This window comes from Hypanus sabinus, chromosome 18 (genome assembly GCF_030144855.1).
Source record: "Hypanus sabinus isolate sHypSab1 chromosome 18, sHypSab1.hap1, whole genome shotgun sequence".
NCBI classification, from domain to species: domain Eukaryota; kingdom Metazoa; phylum Chordata; class Chondrichthyes; order Myliobatiformes; family Dasyatidae; genus Hypanus; species Hypanus sabinus.
In genome coordinates, this window is record NC_082723.1 from 16,077,047 (window position 1) to 16,099,395 (window position 22,349).

At 41.3% G+C, this 22,349-nt stretch overlaps 1 protein-coding gene across 2 annotated transcripts in view; it reads left to right on the forward strand.

The window, feature by feature from the left end:
• ass1 (argininosuccinate synthase 1) overlaps window positions 1–22,349 on the forward strand; it is a 189,227-nt gene that overhangs the window by 75,842 nt on the left and 91,036 nt on the right. For both annotated transcript variants that reach the window (XM_059993723.1, XM_059993722.1), the window contains 2 exons: window positions 6,569–6,639; window positions 7,083–7,113. In XM_059993723.1, the coding sequence (XP_059849706.1) occupies window positions 6,569–6,639; window positions 7,083–7,113 (102 nt within the window). The remainder of the gene's footprint in view (window positions 1–6,568; window positions 6,640–7,082; window positions 7,114–22,349) is intronic.

The window sequence follows — 22,349 nt, forward strand, 5'->3', positions numbered from 1 at the left end:
TTGATTTCTCTAACTTCCGTTAAAGCCCCTCCTCCCCTTCTTACTCCCATCACTTATCTATTTATTTATTTATTTATTTATCTATCTATCTATCTATCTATCTATTTATTTATCTATCTATCTATCTCTCCTCCTCCTCCTCCCCCACTTTTTTTCTCTCTTTTTTCTCTCTCTGTCCCTCTCACAATCACTCCTTGCCTGCTCTCCATCTCCCTCTGGTGCTCCCCTCCTCCTTTCTTTCTCCCTAGGCCTCCCGTCCCATGATCCTTTCCCTTCTCCAGCTCTGTATCCCTTTTGCGAGTCAACTTTACAGTTTCCTCCCACTTTCAAATCTCTTACTATCTTTCTTTTCAGTTAGTCCTGACGAAGGGTTTCAGCCCGAAACGTCGACTGTACTTCTTCCTATAGATGTTGCCTGGCCTGCTGCGTTCCCCCAGCATTTTGTGTGTGTTGCTTGCATTTCCAGCATCTGCAGATTTCCTCGTATATACATAAAGACATGGCCTCCACAGCTGTCTGTGTCAAAGAATTCCAGATTCACCACTCTTTGGGTAAAGAAATTCTCCTCAACTCCATCCTTAAAGGACACCCCTCTCTTCTGAGGCGGTGTCCTCTGGTCTTAGACTCTCTCACCATAGACCATAGGAAACGTCCACTCTATCAAGACCTTTCACCATTCAATAGGTTTCAGTGAGGTCATCCCTCATTCTTCTGAATTCTAGTGAATACAGGTCCAGAGCCATCAAACGCTCTTCATATGACAAGCCATTCAATCCTGGCATCATTTTCATGAACCTCCTTTGAACCCTCTCCAGTTTCAAAATAAGGGGTGCAAACCTGCTGACAAAATTCCAAGTGAGGCTTCACCACTGCGTTATAAAGTCTCAGCCTTACATCCTGGCTTTTATATTCTAGTCCTCTTGAAATGAATACTAACATTGTATTTGCCTTCCTCACCACTAACTCAACCTACAAATTCACCTTTGGGGAATCCTGCACAAGGACTCCCTGGTTACTTTGCACCTCAGCTTTTTGTATTTTCTCTCCTTTTAGAAAATCAACCCTTTCATTTCTTCTACCAAAGTGCATGACCATACACTTCCCGACACTGTATTCCATCTGCCATTTCTTTGCCCATTCTCTTAATCTAAGTCCTTCTGTAGCCTCTCTACTTCCTCAAAACTACCTGCCCCTCTGCCTAGCTTCATATCATCTGACATCTTTGCAACAAAATCATCGATTCCATCAACCAAATCATTGACATAAAACAGAAAAGGGATCAGTCCCAACACAGATCCCTGTGGGACGCCACTAGTCACCAGCAGTCAACCAGAAAAGGCTCCCTTCATTCTCACTCTTTGCTTCCTGCCAATGAGCCACTACCTTATCCATGCTAGAGTCTTTCCTGTAATACCATGAGCTCATAGCTTGTTAAGCAGCCTTGTGTGGCACCTTGTCAAAGGCCTTCTGAAAATCCAAGTAAATGACAGCCGCCAAGTCTCCTTTGTCCTTCCTGCTTGTTATTTCCTCAAAGAATTCCAACAGATTTGTCAGGCAAGTTTTTTCCTTGAGCAAACAAAGCTGACTATGGCTTATTTTATCATATGCCTCCAAGTACCCTGAGACCTCATCCTTAGTAATCAACTCCAACATCTTCCCAACCACTAAGGTCAGACTAACTGACCTATAGTTTCCTTTCTTCTGCCTCTCTCCCATCTTGAAGAATGGAGTGACATTCTTCCAGAACAATTCCAGAATCTAGTGACTCTTGGAAGATCAATACAAACGCCTTCACAATCTCCTCAGCCACTTCTTTCAGAATCCTGGGGTGTAAACCATCTGGTCCCGGTGTCTTATCTACCTTTTCACCTTTCAGTTTCCCAAGAACCTTCTCTCTAGTTATGGTAACCTCACACAATTCATGACCCTGACACCTGGAGCTTCCACCTTACTGCTAGTGTCTTCCACAGTGAAGACTAGTGCAAAATACTTATTCAGTTCATCCGCTATTTTGTTGTTCCCCATTACTACCTCTCCAGCATCATCTTCCAGCGGTCTGCTATCCATGCACATATCTCTATTACACTTTATGTATCTGAAGTAACTTTTGCTATTTTCTTTGATATTATTGGCTAGCTTACTTTCATATTCCACCTTTACATTCTTAATAAATTTTTTAGTTGTCTTCTGTTGTCTTTTAAAAGCTTCCCAATCCTCTAACTTCCCACTAATTTTTGCTGTGTACTATGCCCTCACTTTGGCTTTTATGTTGATTTTGACTCCTCTTGTTAGCCATGGTTGTGTCACCTTTCCTTTAGAATACTTATCCCTCTTTGGGATGTATATATCCTCTGCCTTCTGAATTGCTTCCAGAAATTCCAGCCATGGTTGCTCTGCCATCATCCCTGCCAGTGTTCTTTTCCAATCAATTCTGGCCCACTCCTCTCTCATGCCTCTTTACTGATACGTCTGACTTTAGCTTCCCCTTCTCCAATTTCAGGGTGAATTTGATCATATTATGATCACTTGTCCCTAAGGGTTCTTTTACCTTAAGCTATCTAATCAATTCTGGATCATTGCACAACACCCAATTCAGAATAGCTGATCCTCTCGTGGGCTCAACCACAAGCTTCTCTAAAAAGCCATTTTGTAGGCACTCTAGAAATTCCCCCTCCTGGGATCAAGCACCAACTTGACTTTTCCCAATCTACCTGCATATTTAAGTCCCCCATGACTACTGTAACATTGCCCTTTTGGTGTGCATTTTCTATCTCCCGTTGGGATTTGTAGGCTGCATCCTTACCATTGTTTGGGGTCTGTATTCAATTCCCATCGGGGTTGTTTTACCCTTGCAGATCCTTAGTTCTATCAACAGTGATTCGACACTTTTTGACCCTATGTCACCTCTTCCTAATGATCTAATTTCATGTTTTACCAACAGAGCAAAGCAGCCCCCTCTGCCTTCCTGCCTGTCCTTTCAATACAATGTGTATCCTTGGACATTAATCTCCCAGCTATAATTCAGTGATGCCTACAACTCATACCTGCCAATCTGCAATGTGCTGCAGGTTCACCGACCTTATTCTGTATACTGTGTGCATTCAAATGCAACAGCTTTTAAATTTTGTCGGCCTTTTACATTGCAACTCATCCTGTTCACCGCAATTTTGCCCCATCTACAGCCTCTCCTCACTACACACTGCCTCAATCTGTAGACCAGCCACCTCATCTTCAGCACTATGATGGAATCCAACCTTAGTAACAACCTGACAGCCAACAACCTGTCTCTGAATGTGAACAAAACAGAAGAGATGGTTGTTGACTTCAGGAGGGCATGGAGCGACCGCTCCCTGCTGAGCATCGACAGCTCCTCAGTAGAGATAGTTAAATTTCTTGGTGTTCACCTGATGGAGAATCTGACCTGGTTCCTCAGCACCAGCACCATAGCAAAGAAAGCCCAGCAGTGTCTCCACTTTCTGCAAAGGCTGAGGAAAGTCCATCTCCCACCCCCCATCCTCATCACATTCTACAGGGGTTGTATTGAGAGCATCCTGAGCAGCTGCATCACTGCCTGGTTCAGAAATTGCACCATCTCAGATCGCAAGACCCTGCAGCGGATAGTGAGGTCAGCTAAGAAGATCATTGGGGTCTCTCTTCCCGCCATCACGGACATTTACACTACACGCTGCATCCGCAAAGCAAACAGCATTATGAAGGACCCCACACACCCCTCATACAAATTCTTCTCCCTCCTGCCTCTGGAAAAAGGCACCAAAGCATTTGGGCTCTCATGACCAGACTATGTAACAGTTTCTTCCCCCAAGCCATCAGACTCCTCAATACCCGAAACCTGGACTGACACTTTACTGCCCTATTGTCCCGTTTATTATTTATTGTAATGCCTGCACTGTTTTGTGCACTTTATGCAGTCCTGGGTAGGCCTATAGTCTAGTGTAGTTTTTTTCTGTGTTGTTTTTTACGTAGTTCAGTCTAGTTTTTGTACTGTGTCATGTAACACCATGGTCCTGAAAAAACATTGTCTCATTTTTACTATGTACTGTACCAGCAGTTATAGTCGAAATGACAATAAAAAGTGACTTGACTTGACTTGATTTTTCAATGCGATTTACATCACAAAGTGCTTAGGCAGTATAGTTCACTTTTTTTAACTCTAGATTATTTAGAAGAGGAACTATTGATAAACCTAACTTTAAAATGAGATGGTTTAGCTCTGAAAGTAAAAAAAATAAAGTAACGTCTTCACTTTGTGGCAAATGAATAGTATCTTTTCTGTGGAGAAATGTTTTGGTTCTGCTGATATCGTTGGAGCTTGCTTTCATGTGAAAGCTTTCACTCTGCAGCTTTCTCTGACCGCATCAGTAGCTGCTGGCATGTCTGCTAGACTGGTCACCAGGAGTACTTCTCTGTGGTGCTGATTAAAGATGAACGTGCCCAGGGTAATGAATTACTAAATAAGTTTGTTATCTATGCTTCAGTTTATTGAGTGTGATCTAAAGAAGGAATCCCACAATGGAAAGTTAGGAAATCATTCTTCGAAACATCCTCTTCTCTCTTCCCAAACATCCCCGTAAGCAGATGTGGATTGTTTTTTAAGGACTTCACTCTTCTTATCTTTGCTTCGTAGGAAACAAAGTACTGGAAGGTGCCTAAGCTGCTAAGTAATTGAATTTCCTCTTAAGTTTTCTGGTATAGCCTTTCGTTCACTTTTTGGAGATTATTTATAATTTGGAAATCACTTGTGGCAAACTTATACCCAAAACGTGTGAACTTTCAGGAGAAATTCATAAGCTATGCCTGACTTTTAAAGTGGGGCTTAATTTGATACTGGAATTGGCAACTGTCAAACAGTGAGTAAAATTTACTGGCCAGATCTACAATATTGTAAGTCTAGTAATTCAGGTTGTCCAATTTCTGGGGGATAATGCCTATATGTGTCCAACTGATGCAAGAATCAAACTTCACTGCACTTCTACAGTAAGGAATTCAGTGGAAACTTCGCTCTGGCAACAGGTTATAGTTTACAACTTAACTGATGGAGTTGATGCCAACAGTAAAAAAAGTAGTAAGTTTATTATCGAAGTGCATATACCATTTTCAACCCTCAGCCCCATTTTCTTAAAGGCATTTACAGGGCAAAAAGAAATACAATCGTATTTACTAACTACACATAAACGAATAGAGCCTGAGGAACAACCAGTGTGCAAAAAGTGAGTGTGTAGGTTGTAGAATTAGCTCTGAGTTGTGCTGATTGAGGGGGGCTGATGATTGTAGGGTAATAACTGCACCTGAACCTGGTCCTGTGGGATCTAATGCTTTGTACCTCTTGTACAGGTTGTAGTGGTCAGGAAATGGGATGGCCTGGATTACGGGGGTCTCTGATGATGGATGTTATCTTCTCCATGTAAATGTATTCAGTGATGTAGTGGTTAGCTTGTGTTCGATTAGGGTGTGTTCAACTCTTTCCATAGGCACTGCTTCTCCTCGGGCATTGGTGTTTCCAGCTAGCATACTACTCACTGTGAACCTATAGAAGATTTCCAGAGAGTTCGGTGACTTGCCAAATCTATACAAAATCAAGTTGAGTTTATTGTTGGGTTGAGTTGTTTTCCAATTTACTTGCAAACATTTCATCACCACACAAGGAGACGTCATCAGTGTGGTGTGTCCTCCGAATGCTTGGCCTTCATATACTTATCAAGTGGCTGATTGGTCACCATTGTGGAAACTCACTTGTGATGTGGGGAGGAAATCTCGTTGCTGATTGGCTGTGTGGCAGACTTCGAGCAGCGTGGTCTGGAATTTTGCCGGCATTGGCTCAGAAAGATGATTGAAGTGTACATGTTTATTGTCACTTGCACAAGTAGATGTACGTTCAGGTGCAAGGGGAAACTTGCTTGAGGTATAGTTGCAATTAAGGTAAAGTTTCAATTTCATTAGGGGAATAAAGGTTTGGGATTCACTTGATGAGTTGGAAGAAGGTTTGTGTTGATCATGAATATTTCCACACATCAACTCACTTTGAATTATATCCTGAGCTCTCCATACTGTGAAGTAATACTTACAATGCTGGAGGAACTCAGCAGGGTAGGCAGCATCTATGGAAAGAAATACACACTCAACATTTCAGGCCAAGACCCTTCATTGGAAGTCCTGATGAAGGGTCTTGGCTCGAAACGTCGATTGTTTATTCATTTCCATAGATGCTTCCTGTCATGCTGAGTTCCTCTGGCATTTTGTGTGTGCTGCCTTGGATTTCCAGCATCTGCAGATATTCCTCTAAAATGAGTGGAATGGCAAATAATGACGAATAAAGATACTGGAACTAAACCTAATGATGCTGTTTAATTATATCCATTCAATAGTTGGATTGATGTTAAAAAGGTTGGAATTCTTGTGTGCTTTTTAAAGACAAATTTGAATCTCTGTTTCTCACTATGAGTAATTACCTAATATTTTGCCACTCCGAGCGGTGAGAAATGTCTTTCTTGTGAGCCACCCTGTAGCACATGCCAACTTATAATTTTTTGGAATTCTGTTTGGATTGTAGGAACATGGCATTTCTGTTCCGGTCACTCCCAAAAGCCCTTGGAGTATGGATGCCAACATCATGCACATCAGGTGAGTGGAGTCCACCAGCTGATCCGTGTGGTTTTTGAAAGAGAAGATGTAGTTCTGAGTCAAGACGTACAAACATGCTGGATGAACTCAGCAGGTCGGGCAGCATCCGTTGAAAGGAGCAGTCAACGGATGCCGCCCGACCTGCTGAGTTCATCCAGCTTGTTTGTACATCTTGATCTGACCACAGCATCTGCTGTGCACTTTGTGTTTATAGTTCTGAGTGTGGCTCCTTTATCACGTGCTGTCTGATGATTGAATATGCAAGCGTTTAAGGTTTAATTACTGATAGACGTGCACTGCAGTCGGTGTTCTTTGCAGATTTGTAGTATTTAAATTTTAACTACTAAGTAAATTATTATTTTAAATATTTGCAGTCATAATAAGTTCGGACTCTCACACTGTAACTTTCATTCTGTGTACATTGATTTTATGTTTTCCCACAGCTACGAGTCCGGGATCTTGGAAAACCCCAAGGTAATATTTCATGACCTTGAAATACTCTCAGATATGCCATTAAGCTTATAAAGTGTTATGTCTATGACCCATAATTTGAAATTTCATGGGGGTAGAGGGTGAAATGGCAAGGCCAAGCCCTGGTACCGTTATCATCTGTGTTTTAAAGGTTTTTATTGCTGTTAAGATCAATGGGGAGGGAAACACTCTGTGTGACATTGTACAATACAATGTCACATCCAAACAATAAAGAAGCAATTAGACAGATGAGGCACATTCACAGAGAAGTGCTTCAAAGTTGCCAGCTTGCAGCAGTGGTTTTTCTCATTGTGCAATGTAGGGTCTTGTTTGATCGAAGGTCATGAACTAATAGAGTTTTCGATGCAGCAGCATCCAATAGGCTGGCTTCTCCACTGCCATTAGCTGTTTCCATGTCCACACTGCAGGCTTTTTACTGTCATGTTTACTCGTTTCTGTGGGAGAGTGGTGGGTAAGCTGCTGCTGAGGGAAATGAATTTTGTGGCAGTGAAACTTTGCTTGAAAAAAATACAAGGTTAAAACTGTCCTTAAGTGATGTGAGGTGTTGACTTTAGATTAATAAACATTGAAGGAAAGGTGTTTGATACCACACGGATCTATGTGGTAACACTTTAAAAATTAATGGGAAGTTGCATCCCTTAAGGCGTGTCTGTGTTCCCGCCACTATATTTGTGCTTCTCCCCGTGTCCTCTGGGGGCTCCGATTCCCTCCCACATTCCAAAGCCACGGGGGTTAGTGGTTAATTGGACACACGAGTGTAATTGGGCTTGTGTGCCGGAAGGTCCCATTACTGTGCTGTATCTCTAAATGAATGAATTCAATGAAATGTTGCTGCAAAGAGTCTGGAGTGGTATCTCTGGGTTGTGCCAATGGTGCAGAACTTAAGATTGGTGCTTGAATGGTTTAATGTCATGCTGAGAGGTTTTATTAGCTTGAAATAAACCAAAGTGCACCTGAAATAACCATTGCAGCACCTGTATAGCATGCTAAGAATTTCCAATTCCTTTCTACTTAGCTAGTGACAATTGACAAGCTACTTTTGTGAATTTGATACAAAAAGTTGACATCAATTTTTCTTTTGCTGAATTAATAGCTGCTAATGTGAAAGGATTCAGGTTGCAGTATTGTGTGAAATTCCAACCAGCAATGATGGTGCTGGAGTTCCTTTGTCATCTGTTTTAATGGAAGCTAATGGGTTTATGAATGTTTATTCTAACTCAATTGCTTGAATTCCATGTGTAGATTATTGGATTCCTGGATAAGAATTATAATTCACTTCAATTGATAACTTTTTAAACCTTCTGTATGGAAAGACGACCTCTGTACTCCCAACAACCACCCCCCTACCTTCAACTCACACACCTAAGCTGTTTAATCTTGTATTAGAAGATCCCATAACCATGCCTCAACTGGATCTTATGGTTGACAGCAGAAGAAACCTCCAGCTGGCTTTTGAACTTCTGGCGTGCATTAAGGAGCCAAAAACCAATCAGTCTTTTTGCTTCTGGCGTCACCCTTCAGTACTGGTACAGGTGTAGGTGGGGTGAATCCAGCTGTGATTCCCAAAGTAGTCCAAAGCTGAACAGTTGCAATGACATACCAACAGTACTGTCACCCGAAAGAGGTGTCAGGACCTTCTGGGGGAAATGACATTGTAATCGAACTGCTTTCTTCCGCTGGAGGCCTTAGATACTGCTTTGATAAAAGTCCGGCCAGAACTCTGAGGTGGGAAAACTTTTTCTGAACCTCGATGTTAGCCGATTTGGCTGTCCTGGTTTGAAAATGCAGATCTGCTGCTTGACCCTGTAGAGAAGATTTCACGTCATTACATCAAGAGATGTAAATTAAATGTCACGTTTGAGTGAGCTCAGAGTAACAAAAGCCAAGCACAGAAACTAACGCCTGAAGCCAATGTTGTCACTGATATCTATGATCTGAGCTCGTACCTCTCATCCCTCTATCAATGCAGTTACAAAGAAGGCAAGGCAGCGGCTACATTTCATTAGGAGTTTGAGGAGATTTGGTTTGTCAACTTCTGCAGATGTACCTGCATCATCGTCTGGTACTGGGGTGGGGCGTGCTGCAGCACAGAGTCAAATTATGCTGCAGGAATTTGTTAAATTAGTCAGCTCCTTCATGGGGACGAGACTCCATAGTATCCAAGGCATCGTCAAGGAGCAGTGCCCCAGAAAGGCGATGTTCATTATTAAGGACCCCCACCATCCAGGACATGCCCTCACCACATTGTTACCATCAGGAAGGAGGTACAGAAGCCTGAAGGCACACACTCGGCGATTCAGGAACAGTTTCTTCCCCTCTGCCATCCGATTTCACCCACGTGCCTTTACAACCATGTTTCATGACAAGGCCCCTCAGGGCATCTGTTGAACCCACCAACACTAGCTTACTTCTTTTTTAAATTATGTTTTTGCATTAACTTTAATTTAACTATATAATATACATATACATAATGACTGTAATTCAGTTTATTTTCTGATGTTTATCAAGTATTGCATTATACTGCTGCCATAAAGTTAACAAATTTCACAACATGTGCTGATATTAAACCTGATTCTGATTTGGATAACCCTTCCAGTCTATTTTCTATCCTTATTTTCCTCGTGCTCATCAAGTTCCCTCACAGGGTATATTTCTGCCATGAGTTATCCACTGTGGAACTGAGTTCCACATTCCTCCTGCTGTTTGGATAAAAGTGAAATGTCAAAATGTAACTCTACCTGCCCCACGTGCCTTTACAGCCATGTTTCATGACAAGGGCCCTCAGGGCATCTGTTGATCAGTGGAGTGGTTAATCATCTTAAAATCTGGCTCCCACAGAACGAATAAGAACACGATTAGAAAGGGCTAGGAAACAGAGCATAAGAACATGAGAAATAGAGGCAGAAGTCGGCCATCTGGCCCGTTGAGCCCGCACTGCCATTCAATAAGAGCATGGCTGATCTGGCCCTGGGCTCATCTCCACCTACCTGCCTTTTCCCCATAACCCTTAATTCCCCTACTATGCAAAAATCTATCCAACCTTGTCTTAAATATATTTACTGAGGTAGCCTCTACTGTTTCATTGGGCAGAGAATTCCACAGATTCACCACTCTCTGGGAAAAGCAGTTCCTCCTCATCTTCGTCCTAAATCAACTCCCCTAAATCTTCAGGCTATGTCCCCTAGTCCCCTACCAGTGGAAACAACTTTCCTGCCTCTATCTTATCTATCCCTTTTATAATTTTATGTAAGTTTCTATAAGATCTCCTCTCATCCTTCTGAAGTCCCAGGGGACTCAATCACTCCTCACAGTTTAACCCCCTCATCTCTGGAATCAACCTTGTGAACCTTCACCACCTCTCCATGTGCAGAGAAAAACAGTTTGTGTTTGAGGTCGGTGGTATTTTTCAGAACACTCCTAATGGAGAGTCTGAAATGAAATCTATGTTGTTACAGATGGAGTTTGACTTGCATAATTTGTTTTGTTTTCAGTTTTCTCAAATCTGCTGTCTTCTGCTTTTGCAAATGGAGGCAGGAACTACCGATCCTGTTTAGAACAACTAGTTATTGGGTAGCTGGATGGATAGTGGATTAATTTTGTGTTGGGACATGAAACTACGATTAGCACCCGTTTGAAGTTTATAAAGAGTTGACCTTATGGCTTGGTGAGCAGTGCGATCTCTCAAGTCAAGTAAGATGTCCTCTTAAGGGACTGTCTATTGGTGAGGTCTCAGTGGCTGTAGGAACCAATCCGAGATCCACATCTTGTGGTGTAGTGTTGGTACGAGTAATTGGTGGCTGTGATTAGTGTTCAGGTCTTTTGGTCGTTCAAACTCCCTTTTCATATCTGCCGCTTGTTCTCTGCACCCCAGCAGAGGTCGTTTTTATGTAGTGCAGTTCCCTCTTGAACAGATTTCCTCCACGTATATCTTATTGAGTGCAAATCTTCCCAGTTTTTTGATATAATGTTCAGGCTGATTTAGACGTTACCTTTGAAAGATTTCCTTTGCCCATCAGGGGCTCACTGACTTCCCTTCAACTGGAGTAAAGAATCTATTTTGGAGACGTGAGTTAGGCATTGGATGGCATGTCCTAACCATTGGAGTTGGTATTGCTTTATCATGGAGGAGATACTGTTCATGTTGACATCTTCCATTACACTGGAGTTAATGTATCTGTCCTTCCATCTGATCCTCAAAACCTTTTGTAAGGATCCTTGATGGCATTGTTCCAGGCCTTTCAGGTGTCTACTGTAAGTGGTCCATGATTCAGTAATGTAGGAAGGACGACTGCTCTATAGACCAAAAGTTTTGTTTAGACCTGCAGGTCACAGTCTTCAAAGACTCCTTTCCTTAATCTTGCATAGGTTCCATAGGTTGATCTCTGAGTTGAATATATTTGAAGCAAGCTGCTGGCTCTGGTCTAGACTCCACACTGTTCACTAATTTCAAACTACCTCTGATAACTATTGGAACGAAGAACTGGAGTAACTGAGGAATAATATGATGGATGACTTCAGTAACTTCGGTTGAAGTTTTTACAACCTGCTTTCATTGACAACTGCCAAAAATCTCTTTTGCGTGAAACAGTCACTACTGCCTGCTGCAACCACTGGAAACTGGGTCCTGAAGGGATGACACCTAGTTGAGTCCTTGATTTGTATTTTCACTGGAAAATCTAAGTGGTTTTTATCAGTAGGGCCATTGCTTTTCCAGATGGGCTACAGTCCAATTTGTTGATAAATTGGTGTGTTTTATGGAAAAACAGCACCTGGTTTATTTCTCAATGTGTTGCAAACTGCAACAGGATTTTCGTCATTGTGACTCAACTCTTGTTAATCTCACTTTGAGATCAACAAGTCACCTGAATTTGTGTTACCAGAAAAATTGAATATTTATTTAAATTTTAGAATTGTGCTTTCTGATTTTATATAGTTTCAGTGTATTTTTAATTTTCTAAAAACCTGGTGGTCTGATCTATATACAAGGGAAAATAGTCAGCACAACTGCCTCTGGAAAAAAACACAGTCCTGAGGAGATCTCCAAATATTTAATACAACACTGGGTTGACTTTTCTTTGCAATTAAATGCATCAACAGCGATACATTTGAAAGAGTTATGATTAATAGGTAATCATACTCGTCTGCTAAGTACAAATTGACACAATTATGCCAATGTTTAATTGGAGAAATTGCTGCATGTGTCCTGCCCGTTTCAAGATTTAGTCGCTCAGTGACTCTTGCTGGGATGAAGGCATACTATTAAAATTGTTTATATTTTTATCAACACAGATGTAATTTACTATAAGAATCGGAGTTTTAAAGATTTTTTTAAATGCAAACTTCTTTGATCAGGCCAATTTGCTTTGCAGTGGAACTCCAGGCTAATAGTGGGGAGTGGTGGTGGTGGGTGAGGGGAATGGGTTCTGAATGTGTGCAGTGACGCAACAAGAACATTTGGCTACAGAGAATTGAAAGCAGATGGTATAACCATTTTCTGCTTTTGTGAGGCCGATTGAAGGGCAATGAAGCAGCTAATGCTGGAAAAGATAGAAATTTACTTGCTTTAACTTCTTGCAGCTCCCTGAAAGACTTCATTCAGGCCAAGCTCAACAATATCAAGCGATTGAATAAATGTTATCAGCATCGATAGCTCTACATGATGGTTTAGTTCACGGCCCATTTGCCTCCAATTTCTTCTCTTCACTCCTTTCTGGGTAGACTTTCTTCAGATTCTCTGTGGCTGACACTGCAGACTGGCCTCCTACAGTGAGGGCTAAATGGAACGCAATGATACAGTGTACAAAACGATTTGTTTTCCTGAGCTGCAGCAAGCGGAACACCGAGCAATCACGGAAAGCTGATCGAGCAGCAGTACATTTTCATTTTAAGAAGTAGTCGAGGTCAGATTAAAACGAGGGACACTCCGAATCCTTCTTTCAATGTTTGGTAAAGAGGAACAAAATAATTTAAGTAAAATTTCTATATATAGGAAGAGACTGGTTATTGTGTTTAAATAAAATGTATATGGAGTGAGTTTAAAATGCTTCAAGTCAATATCTTTCAAGCATTACTCTTTAATTGGTTCACCTCGTTTCTGTACAATGGTAACATTAACCCCTGAGTTACCAGTGAAGGTCATTGGGTAATTGTGCGGAGTTCTTAAATTAACAGAGCATGGAATATCAGCTGCCTCTAGTGAGTCTGTTCAGAAAATTATTTTTCCGTGGCTTTATTTCCAGTCTCTGTGTGTTTTTAAACATTACTTAAGAACTATTACATGGCAATTTTATTTGCAACATCCTGCTACAGTCTGTAAAACAGATTATACAATGGAAATCGCAACATGGTCTTAAAGATTTAGCTTTAATTTCCAGAAATTTGTATGATCTGAATAAGATAAAAATGTTTCTGTTAGTCGCCACACTGGCATAATACATCGTGCTTGCTATTGCTCCTGTTCCCCTTAATTGTTTGCTACCTGTCTCGTCAGTCACACCAGTCCCAGTGCTGATGCAGTATTTTATCACAGTTTAAAACTGAAGTGGAAAAGTGCAACCAGAACTCAAATTTACAATATGTAAAAGGTAAAATGAAATTTATTGTTAAAGCCCACGGCAGAGTTTTTTCAGTTGAATGGTACATTTTAGATCATATAAGTCAGAAAAATTAAAATCATGGCCTTAATTATCGTTGTGATGGGATTGGGTCCCATTCCATGCAGTGACCCACAGTGTATCCATGCAGCTCCGAACTGGCCATTTGATGATCTCCATACTCGGGCAGTGTTCCAGGGAAATTGTGAAATATTATTGAACCCTAATTTCCTGTTTTGTGCCCTAATCACATATGCATCCCAGTCCCTGTTAATTCTTCTCCCTTTAATTTCGATTTGTTTTCGGTATGAAGATGTCACAGGCAAGGCCAGTATTTATTGCTCATCCCTAATGGCCCTTGAGAATAGGGTTCTGAGCTTGAGCTGCTGCTCCCTTTCTGGTGAAGCTTCTCATCACAAAGGGAGTGTCGGGATTTGGATCTAGCAACGTTGAAAGAAAAGTGGTTACATTTCCAAGAGCGGATGGAATTCGACTTCAAGGGGAATCTGCAGGACATGATCATCTCATATCCTCCATGGTGGTAGAAAATAAATCCTCTCAGTTTAGGAGATGATATTGGAGCAGATGGGTGAATAATAATGTTGCATTTAGCTAATGTGGCATTATACACCAGTGAATGATTATGGTAGCTGGCTGGTGGCATAGTGGCATCCACACTGGACCTCGAAGTGAAAGGCCCTGGGTTCGAATCTGGCTGGCTCCTTGTCTGCTTTCCATTCGTGCTGGGTTGAGTGTTGAATAGACAAAAATGCTAAATAAGTGGCAAGGTTGCTGCCCATGCACCACAAGGCACGGAAAGGAACAAGAAAAAGAAATGATTAGGATGATGCTGGCTATTTCATCTTGGAGTCACACATACACAAAATGCTGGAAGAACTCAGCAGGTGAGGCTGCATCTACGGAAAGGAGTAAACAGTCAACATTTCATGCCAAGACATCAGGACTGGGTCCAAAACGTTAACTGTTTATTCATTTCCATAGATGCTGTCTGATCTGCACCAGCATTTTGTGTGTTATTCTGGTTTCCAGCATCTGCAGAATCTCTGTTCTGTTGATGTACTCATTGCACTGATGCCCCTTGTCTGGCAAAGCTTTCAAGTCCCGGGAGATGAGTCACTTGCTATAGAGTACCCGGCCTCAGGCCTTAATGAATTCATTCCTTGTCGGTGGTGACTGCAGATCATTGATGGAGGGAGCTTGGAGACTGTAATGCCTTTGGAAACAAAGGAGAAGATTTAGAAATCTTATATCGGAGATGATGATAGGCTGGCACTTCTGTGGTGTGAATGCTGCTTATTAGACTCTGCAGGAATGCTGTCTTGGTTTTATTGCACGAGCTGTTGATGGCTTTCATTTTGAGTATTTGCAAAATGAACTGAACTTTGGGTAAAGTTTATTGAAGCAACTGGAAAGAGTTGGGTTTTGGGCAGTGACCCATGACTGGTATGGTTGATTGTCAAACACTACACGTACTTTCATGTGAGATGTGAATCCCCTTGATGCCCATTAGATTTACTTGGGTCCTTTGATGACACGCAGCCAGTTGATGCCACCAATGACGAGGGCAGTGATTAAACCAACTGGAGCAGACTATTACGATTTCTGAAGAAGGTCACTTCCTACTCTCTGATCATCACCTTGGCCTTGGAGTTGAGCTGTACAAGATGAAGCTGTGAAGATTTTGTAAGTTGAGAAGAAGTCTCTTGTTAAACATAAGTGGATGTTTAACAATACTGATGGGAATTGAATTTCAGAGCTCTTCTGTTTGGATGTGATCAAGAAATGACGTTGAGGAGAGTTCGAGCTGTAGACTAATACATAATGAAAACAGACCCTTCACTCAACCCAACTTATTGTGGTTAATTGGAAGAAAGTATAGGGGGATGTTAGAGATAAGTTCTTCACAGAGAGAGTGGTGAGTGTGGATTGCCTTGCCAGGGATAGTAGTAAAGGCAGATACACTAGGGAAGCTTAAGAAACTCTTAGATAGGTACATGAATAGTAGAAAAAGTTTAGGGTTATGTAGAATGGAGGGGTTAGCTTGATCTTAGATTCGGAGAACAACATGACCATGGGCGATATTCTCCACGAAACTGTTTCTTTAACTTCTTTTACGTCTTCTTTTTCTTTTAATGTGGTCCTGGTACTGTTGGACCCTCCGATCTGCAGTTTGATGGTGTGTTTTCAGGTTGATTGATCAATCTGGCGCTTTGCTGTCTCCGAGAAGGTTCTGGGAAGCAAGCAGTCTTGAGGCTAGGAAGCCTAGAGACAGGATGTGAGCCTGTGGTGGATTCCATTTCTCACCGATTTGCATCATGAGTATTTTGCCCAAGGGGAGGTGTTGATAGTTTTGTTGCCCTTTGCGTGATTTTTTTTACGTGTGGTGGTGGGGTGAGGGGGGGGGGGGTTGATGTTCTTGTTGCTTTTTTGCCTGATTTGTTTTTTTACGCACGGTGGGGTTGATGTTTGTCTTTGAATGGGTTCCATGGTTTTCTTTGTTTCATGGCTGTGGAGAAGACAAATCTCAGGGTTGATAATGAATGTACTTTGAATCCTTTGAAGAAGTTTGCACATCGTGGGCCAAAAGGCCTGCACTGTTCTGTAATGTTCTACGTTCAATATTCTCTCCTGAATTTAGAATGAAGTCACGAATGTCTTGTTCAGATCAAGATTACAGCTATCAGATAATAGATTAATATGCATTTCAAAAGTCCTAAACCTAGAAATCACATTGTATTATGCACATTTTTAATGTATATTCTAATCAACCCGAAAGCTTACATTACCCAGGGAGCTCGCTTAGTAAAACTGGGTGTGGGTCCTCTGCACGTCAACATGAATACTGAGGCTGCCGGGTGTGCTGTGTGCTTGGCTGATTACAAATAGAGCCCAGCTTTCACGCTGAAATCAGTTGTAACTGAGAAGCACACATCAACCTTCTAGTGGTGCCGAAGGCCCAATAATAACCGGGTCTACTCCCATGGAGGTAGCACCCACATTTGCCTTCACTCAAGACCATAAGCTAAAGTAGCAGAATAAGGCTATTCGGCCCATCAAGTCTTCTCCAGCTTTCTATCATGTCTAACTTATAATCCCCCTGAACCCCTATTCTCCTGTTTTCTCCCTATAACCTTTGATGCCCTTACTAATCAAGAACCTGTATTTCCTTCAACCAATGTTGGTATATTAAATTATTTTATTATTGCCACATGTGCTGAAGTTCAGTGAAGAAGTTTGTTTTGCCATCCATACAGATCATTTTATCACATCAGTACAAGGGAAAAGCAATATCCAATTCTGGCCCCTTTACTCAATCGTGATATTAGCTTTTTGACATGTTACAGTTCCTAGGCCATGGGCCATGATATCTAACTTGGTTTGCTGCCCTCACTCTTAAGGAAACGTCTGACCTCCACATAGCAGTATGGTCAGCTTTTCAGTTATAACATTAATCACCAATTTTCCAAGCCCTCTCTGGAAATACTCCCCAACTTTTCCTTCACTACATTACTGACTGCATTGGTGCTGCTTCCTGCACCCATGCTGAGCTCATCACTTTCATTAACTTTGCCCCCAACTTCCACCCTGCCCTTAAATTCACTTGGTCCATTTCTGACTCCTCCCTCCCCATTCTCGATAACTCTGTCTCCATTTCTGGAGACAAACTGTCTATCAACATCTTTTACAAACCTACTGACTCCCATGGCTATCTTGCCTATACCTCTTCCCACCTTGTCTCCTGTAAAAATGTTTTTCCCTTTTCTCAATTCCTTCATCTCCACTGCATCTGTTCTTAGGATGTGGCTTTCCTTTCCAGAATATCAGAGCTGTCCTCCTTCTTCAAAGAACAGGGTTTCGCTTCCTCCACCATTGATGCTGCCCGCACCCGCGTCTCCTCCATTTCTCGAAATCCGTGCTCACCCCATCTTCCTGCCACCTTAACAGGGATCGAGTTCTTCGTGTCCTATCCTACTGTCCCATGAGCCTCTGCACCCAACACATCATTCCCCACAACTTCCACCAACTCCAAAGGATCCTACCACCAAACACATCGTTACTTCCCCCCCACTCTCCGCTTTCTAAAGGGATCGCACCCTTGTCCATTCATTTCTTTCCACTGATCTCCCTCCTGGCACTTATCCTTTGTTATGCACCTCCTCTCCATCTGCCAAAAGCAGAATTTCCCAATGGCGAACCTTTTTATTTTCTATTCCCATTCCTGTTCTGACGCGTCAGTCCATGGCCTCTCCCTTTGCCACGATAACCCCACTCACCGGTGGAGGAGCAACACCATCTGGGTAACTTCCATCTGGCACGAACAACGATTTCTCCTTCTGGTAAGAAAATTCCCCTCCCCCTTCTCTCTTCTTCTATTCCCCAATCTGGCTTATTATCTCTTCTCAGCTGCTTGCCATCTCCTCCTGGTGCCCCTCTTTCTTCCCTATCTCCTAAGGTCTACTTTCCTCTTCTGTCAGATTCTTTCTTCTCCAGCTCTTGACCTTGCCCATCCACCCAGCTTCACCCATCACCTCACAGCTATCCTCCTTGCCTTCCCACCATCTTGTTATTCTGTCGTATTCCCCCTTCCTCTCCAGTCCTGAAGAGGGGTCTTGACCTGGAATGTTGACTGTTCATTCATTTCCGTAGATTCCATCTGACCTTTTGTGTTCTTCCAGCATCTACTGTGAGTTGCCTTGGATTTCCAGCATCTGCAGAATTTCTTGTGGTTATTAATCACCACTTTTTAACAAATTTGTGTAAATGTCATTTCTAAGCTTTACAACATTGCCATTAGTTCCCAAAGAGTGGTATTTTTTTGTTTTTATTGTTGGTCTATTGTATTTATTAAAATTTGGAAACCAGTTCCTACCGTTTCATGCAGTTTCCTACCGTTCCCATTTCTTATGACATGAAACAATTCTAGTGTCTTGTGGCCATCTTCAGCTCTCTGAATTGCTCATCTGAGGTGAGAGAATAGTTTTACTACAAAAGTCTTTTATTTAAAAGATAGATAAGAATTCTTCCCGACTTCTAACAAAAGGAGGAGAAGGTTGAGAACCTAATCCAATTTTTCCTATGACTATCGGGTGACAGGGTGGAGATATGTCTCTAGAAAAGGAGGTGTAAGGAGCTCCTTCCTTCTGCTAGCCTGCGGTCACCCTGGGGCAAGGTGTAGCACCTGCTTAGCCCCCCAATCAGGGTCACGTGAAACCATGGGAGCAGGTGGTCGATGGTCTTATGGGCAGCTGGTGCATATCACGAGCGCTAGTTATGTGACCGCTGATGCCAGGCAGACAATCTCCGAAGAGTATTGATAATGGCTGGGGTCACCCATCTTGTAAAGACTCTGCCCAGAAGTAGGCGATGGCAAACCGCTTCTCCAGGAAAAATTGGTAAGACCAATTAAGGTCATGGAAAAACTATGATCGCCCACATTTTACATAAAGAATGAACAGACTAATGACTCATAACACAAATTCAGACCTATTTTGTTAAATAAAAAGCTGCATGTTTCTCTGCATCACAGCTGGTCTTGTCTTCACAGTCTGTGAATGAATTGATTGTAGTTTGATAATGTACAAACTTAACACTAAGTTTTAAAACTTATCCTTTATTGAATGCTATATGAGATTCGGACTGTAGAAATCTGACAGAATGCTTCTAAGAGGTAAATTCCTGATCACACTGCAGAAACTTTCCGATTTACAAAGCACCTTATTGCAAACAGATACTCCTGAGATTACAAACATGCAACCAGCACAGAGCTCATACATACAAAAGACCATTTGGGAGCCAGGAGGATGGATTTCCCTGTTGCTGCAGGGCTGTCGGCACCTTCTGGTATCTGTGAACTCGGTCTCTGACTGGGTTACGAACAGTTCACAGCAACAAAACCCAGCCCTAACCTGGAGAGCGACCGATAGTAGCAAAAGTAGATTTGAGTAGAAAAATATTTTAAAGATCTTTCTCATTTTTTAAAAAAATAATCTAAACACTATAGCATCATGTTTGCTATTTAGCAACTATTACAGCACAACCAACCCCAACAGCTATTCAATGACTTCCTTTGCTGAGTAAACTAAATTAATTGTGCCGGCAATCCAGGGTTGAAGATTGACAGGTATGGATTTTGTTAGGAATTGCTGCATTATTTTGTCAATCTATTCCAAATATTTGGACACTTTTTTTACCAATACAAACTTTTTTCGAAGGATATTTTTGTGGGTGATGCTAATTTCTGTCAAATATCTCAGGCTCATCCCTCATTATAATTCACATCATTGCAATTAAAAACAACTTTTAAAATCTGCATGTAGTGTTTGATACAATTCATAAATTGTGTTCTTGCCCTGTAGCCAAGCTATCTTTAAAAGAATAGATCCATCGCCCTGTCACGATTGATACTGCTAGTATCTTAAATAAAGTATTCCATCTATTGACACAGAATTATTCTCTAAATGGCTTCATCTTAAGCTCTCCTATCACAGGCACACAAAATACCCATTTTTTTTAATAAACTGTGGTGGTCAGACATCTGCCAAGGTCATAGATCTGCAATGGTTTTCATTCAATACCAAATCAACTCAAATTTTATATCAACTGCAGGCTTTGCCTCTTGCTTGACTAGCTTTTCTAAGCCTGCTCTCACTCCAGCTGAGCAAATGTCAAAGGATGTGATGAAATCAGCTTGAGGGGAATTAAAGCTATGGTTTTTCTAACCTTTTAATATTATCATAACGTCACCAAATTCAAAAAAACTTTCTTTTATTTCCATTCTAGAAGTCTTTATATATACATTAATATCATGAGTTAATATCTGAAGCTTATTTTTGTTCTGTCACCACAAAAAGAGATTAAAAATAGTGACACCGTGTTCGTGGGTTCATTGTCCGTTCAGAAATCTGATGGCAGAGAGGAAGAAGCTCTTCCTAAAATTGCTGAAAATGTCTGTGCATGGAGTTACAGTTTGCAATAATCTGATTATTTTTTGTTGCTGAAGAAGAGAGAGAAATTGTTGGAAACTGTGAAATATTGCAACAATTATTTCTCCACCTACATGGAGAAAAACATGTAAATAATTTAATTTGTGAAGAACCCTTGCAGGAATTGTAGTTAGTGCTGAGCTTGATTGATGCAGGTAATGTACTGTTTCACCGTCACCTTCTGCATTTCCTGTCTGTGTTTCAGCTGCCAAAGTTAGAGATGAGAACAGGCTTTCAAATAGGATCTTATAGATTCCCATGACTATAAAATAGGTTACTATTATTTGAAATTCCAAAATATGAAAAAATCAAAATCCTCTTTTTTTTTGAGCGCTGTCACAAATGGAAAATTCCACAAGACAGTGGGAAGGTACCCAGGCAATGCGTAGGTCTCTGTGCTCCAGAGACAGTGCTGAGAAGTGAGCTCACATATATAATAAACAGAGGTTAATGAAAAACACTGCATTAGATGAAAAAATGAAGATCTCGATTGTGTATTGACAGAGTGTATTGGTCAGTGACGGAGTGAACATGCTGTATGTCATTTAACAGTATGCTGATCATGAAAGAAACAAAGCTCTATCATATTGAACTGAAATTTGAAGGTAATTGTGAATACCTTCAATTGCAGAAATTTGGTTGCAGATTTGGCTGGTTGCAGAAATTTATTAAAATTCTGGAATTTATGCTGCTTGTGAAAATTAACACCAGAACAAGTCTATGATGCTGATTATTATCTTTATTATACCTTACATAATACCTAAATAAAATACAAATACAGTATACTGTAATCATTTAATCAAAACAGGGCATCATAGGTGGAGCCTGAAAGCCTGCCATTGTCTGTTGCTGTTTAGTTGATTCTCCCGATGCTGCTGTGCTGCTTTTGTTACCCTGCACACACTATGTTTTCATTACATTAATGGTTGTAATTAATTTTTACTGTTAAATGATGAACACGTGTAAGACAAAGACTGCTTACCGGTGGCACATAAACTCAGAGTTGAAATGGAGGTGACCCCAAGCATCTCATTATATATAACATCATCCAAAAAATATCCAAAATCCAAAACGCTTCCAGCCCCAAACATGAAAAAATCTGCAGACGCTGGAAATCCAAGCAACCCACACAAAATGCTGGGAGAACTCAGCAGGCCAAGCATTTTGGATAAGGGATAGTCAACCTGTAGTATTAAATTAAAACATTTGGCTTATGTATGTACAGTCATTTCTATAAATGGCATAACTAGTTTCCCCTCTCTCTCCACGTTTAGTAATTGTTCTTTCTGATCAGTCTTGTATGCTTTTGATGTCCTTCATGTGTTTACCATGTTGAGTGTTTATTTTATACTTTATGACTTATGCACATGTAAAAACAGAATTTGTTCATTGTAACACACACAACATGCTGGAGGAACTGATGAAAGTAGGGGCAATAACAACTGGTAAACAAGATAAAATCTGCAGATGCTGGAAATCCAAAGCATCACACACAAAATGTTGGAGAAACTCAGCAGGCCAGGCAGCTTCCATGGAAAAGAGTGAATAGTCGGGCCGAGAGCCTTCATCAGGACCGCAAACAGAGATGAGAAGCCAAATTCTGTGATTTAGAATTTGTTCA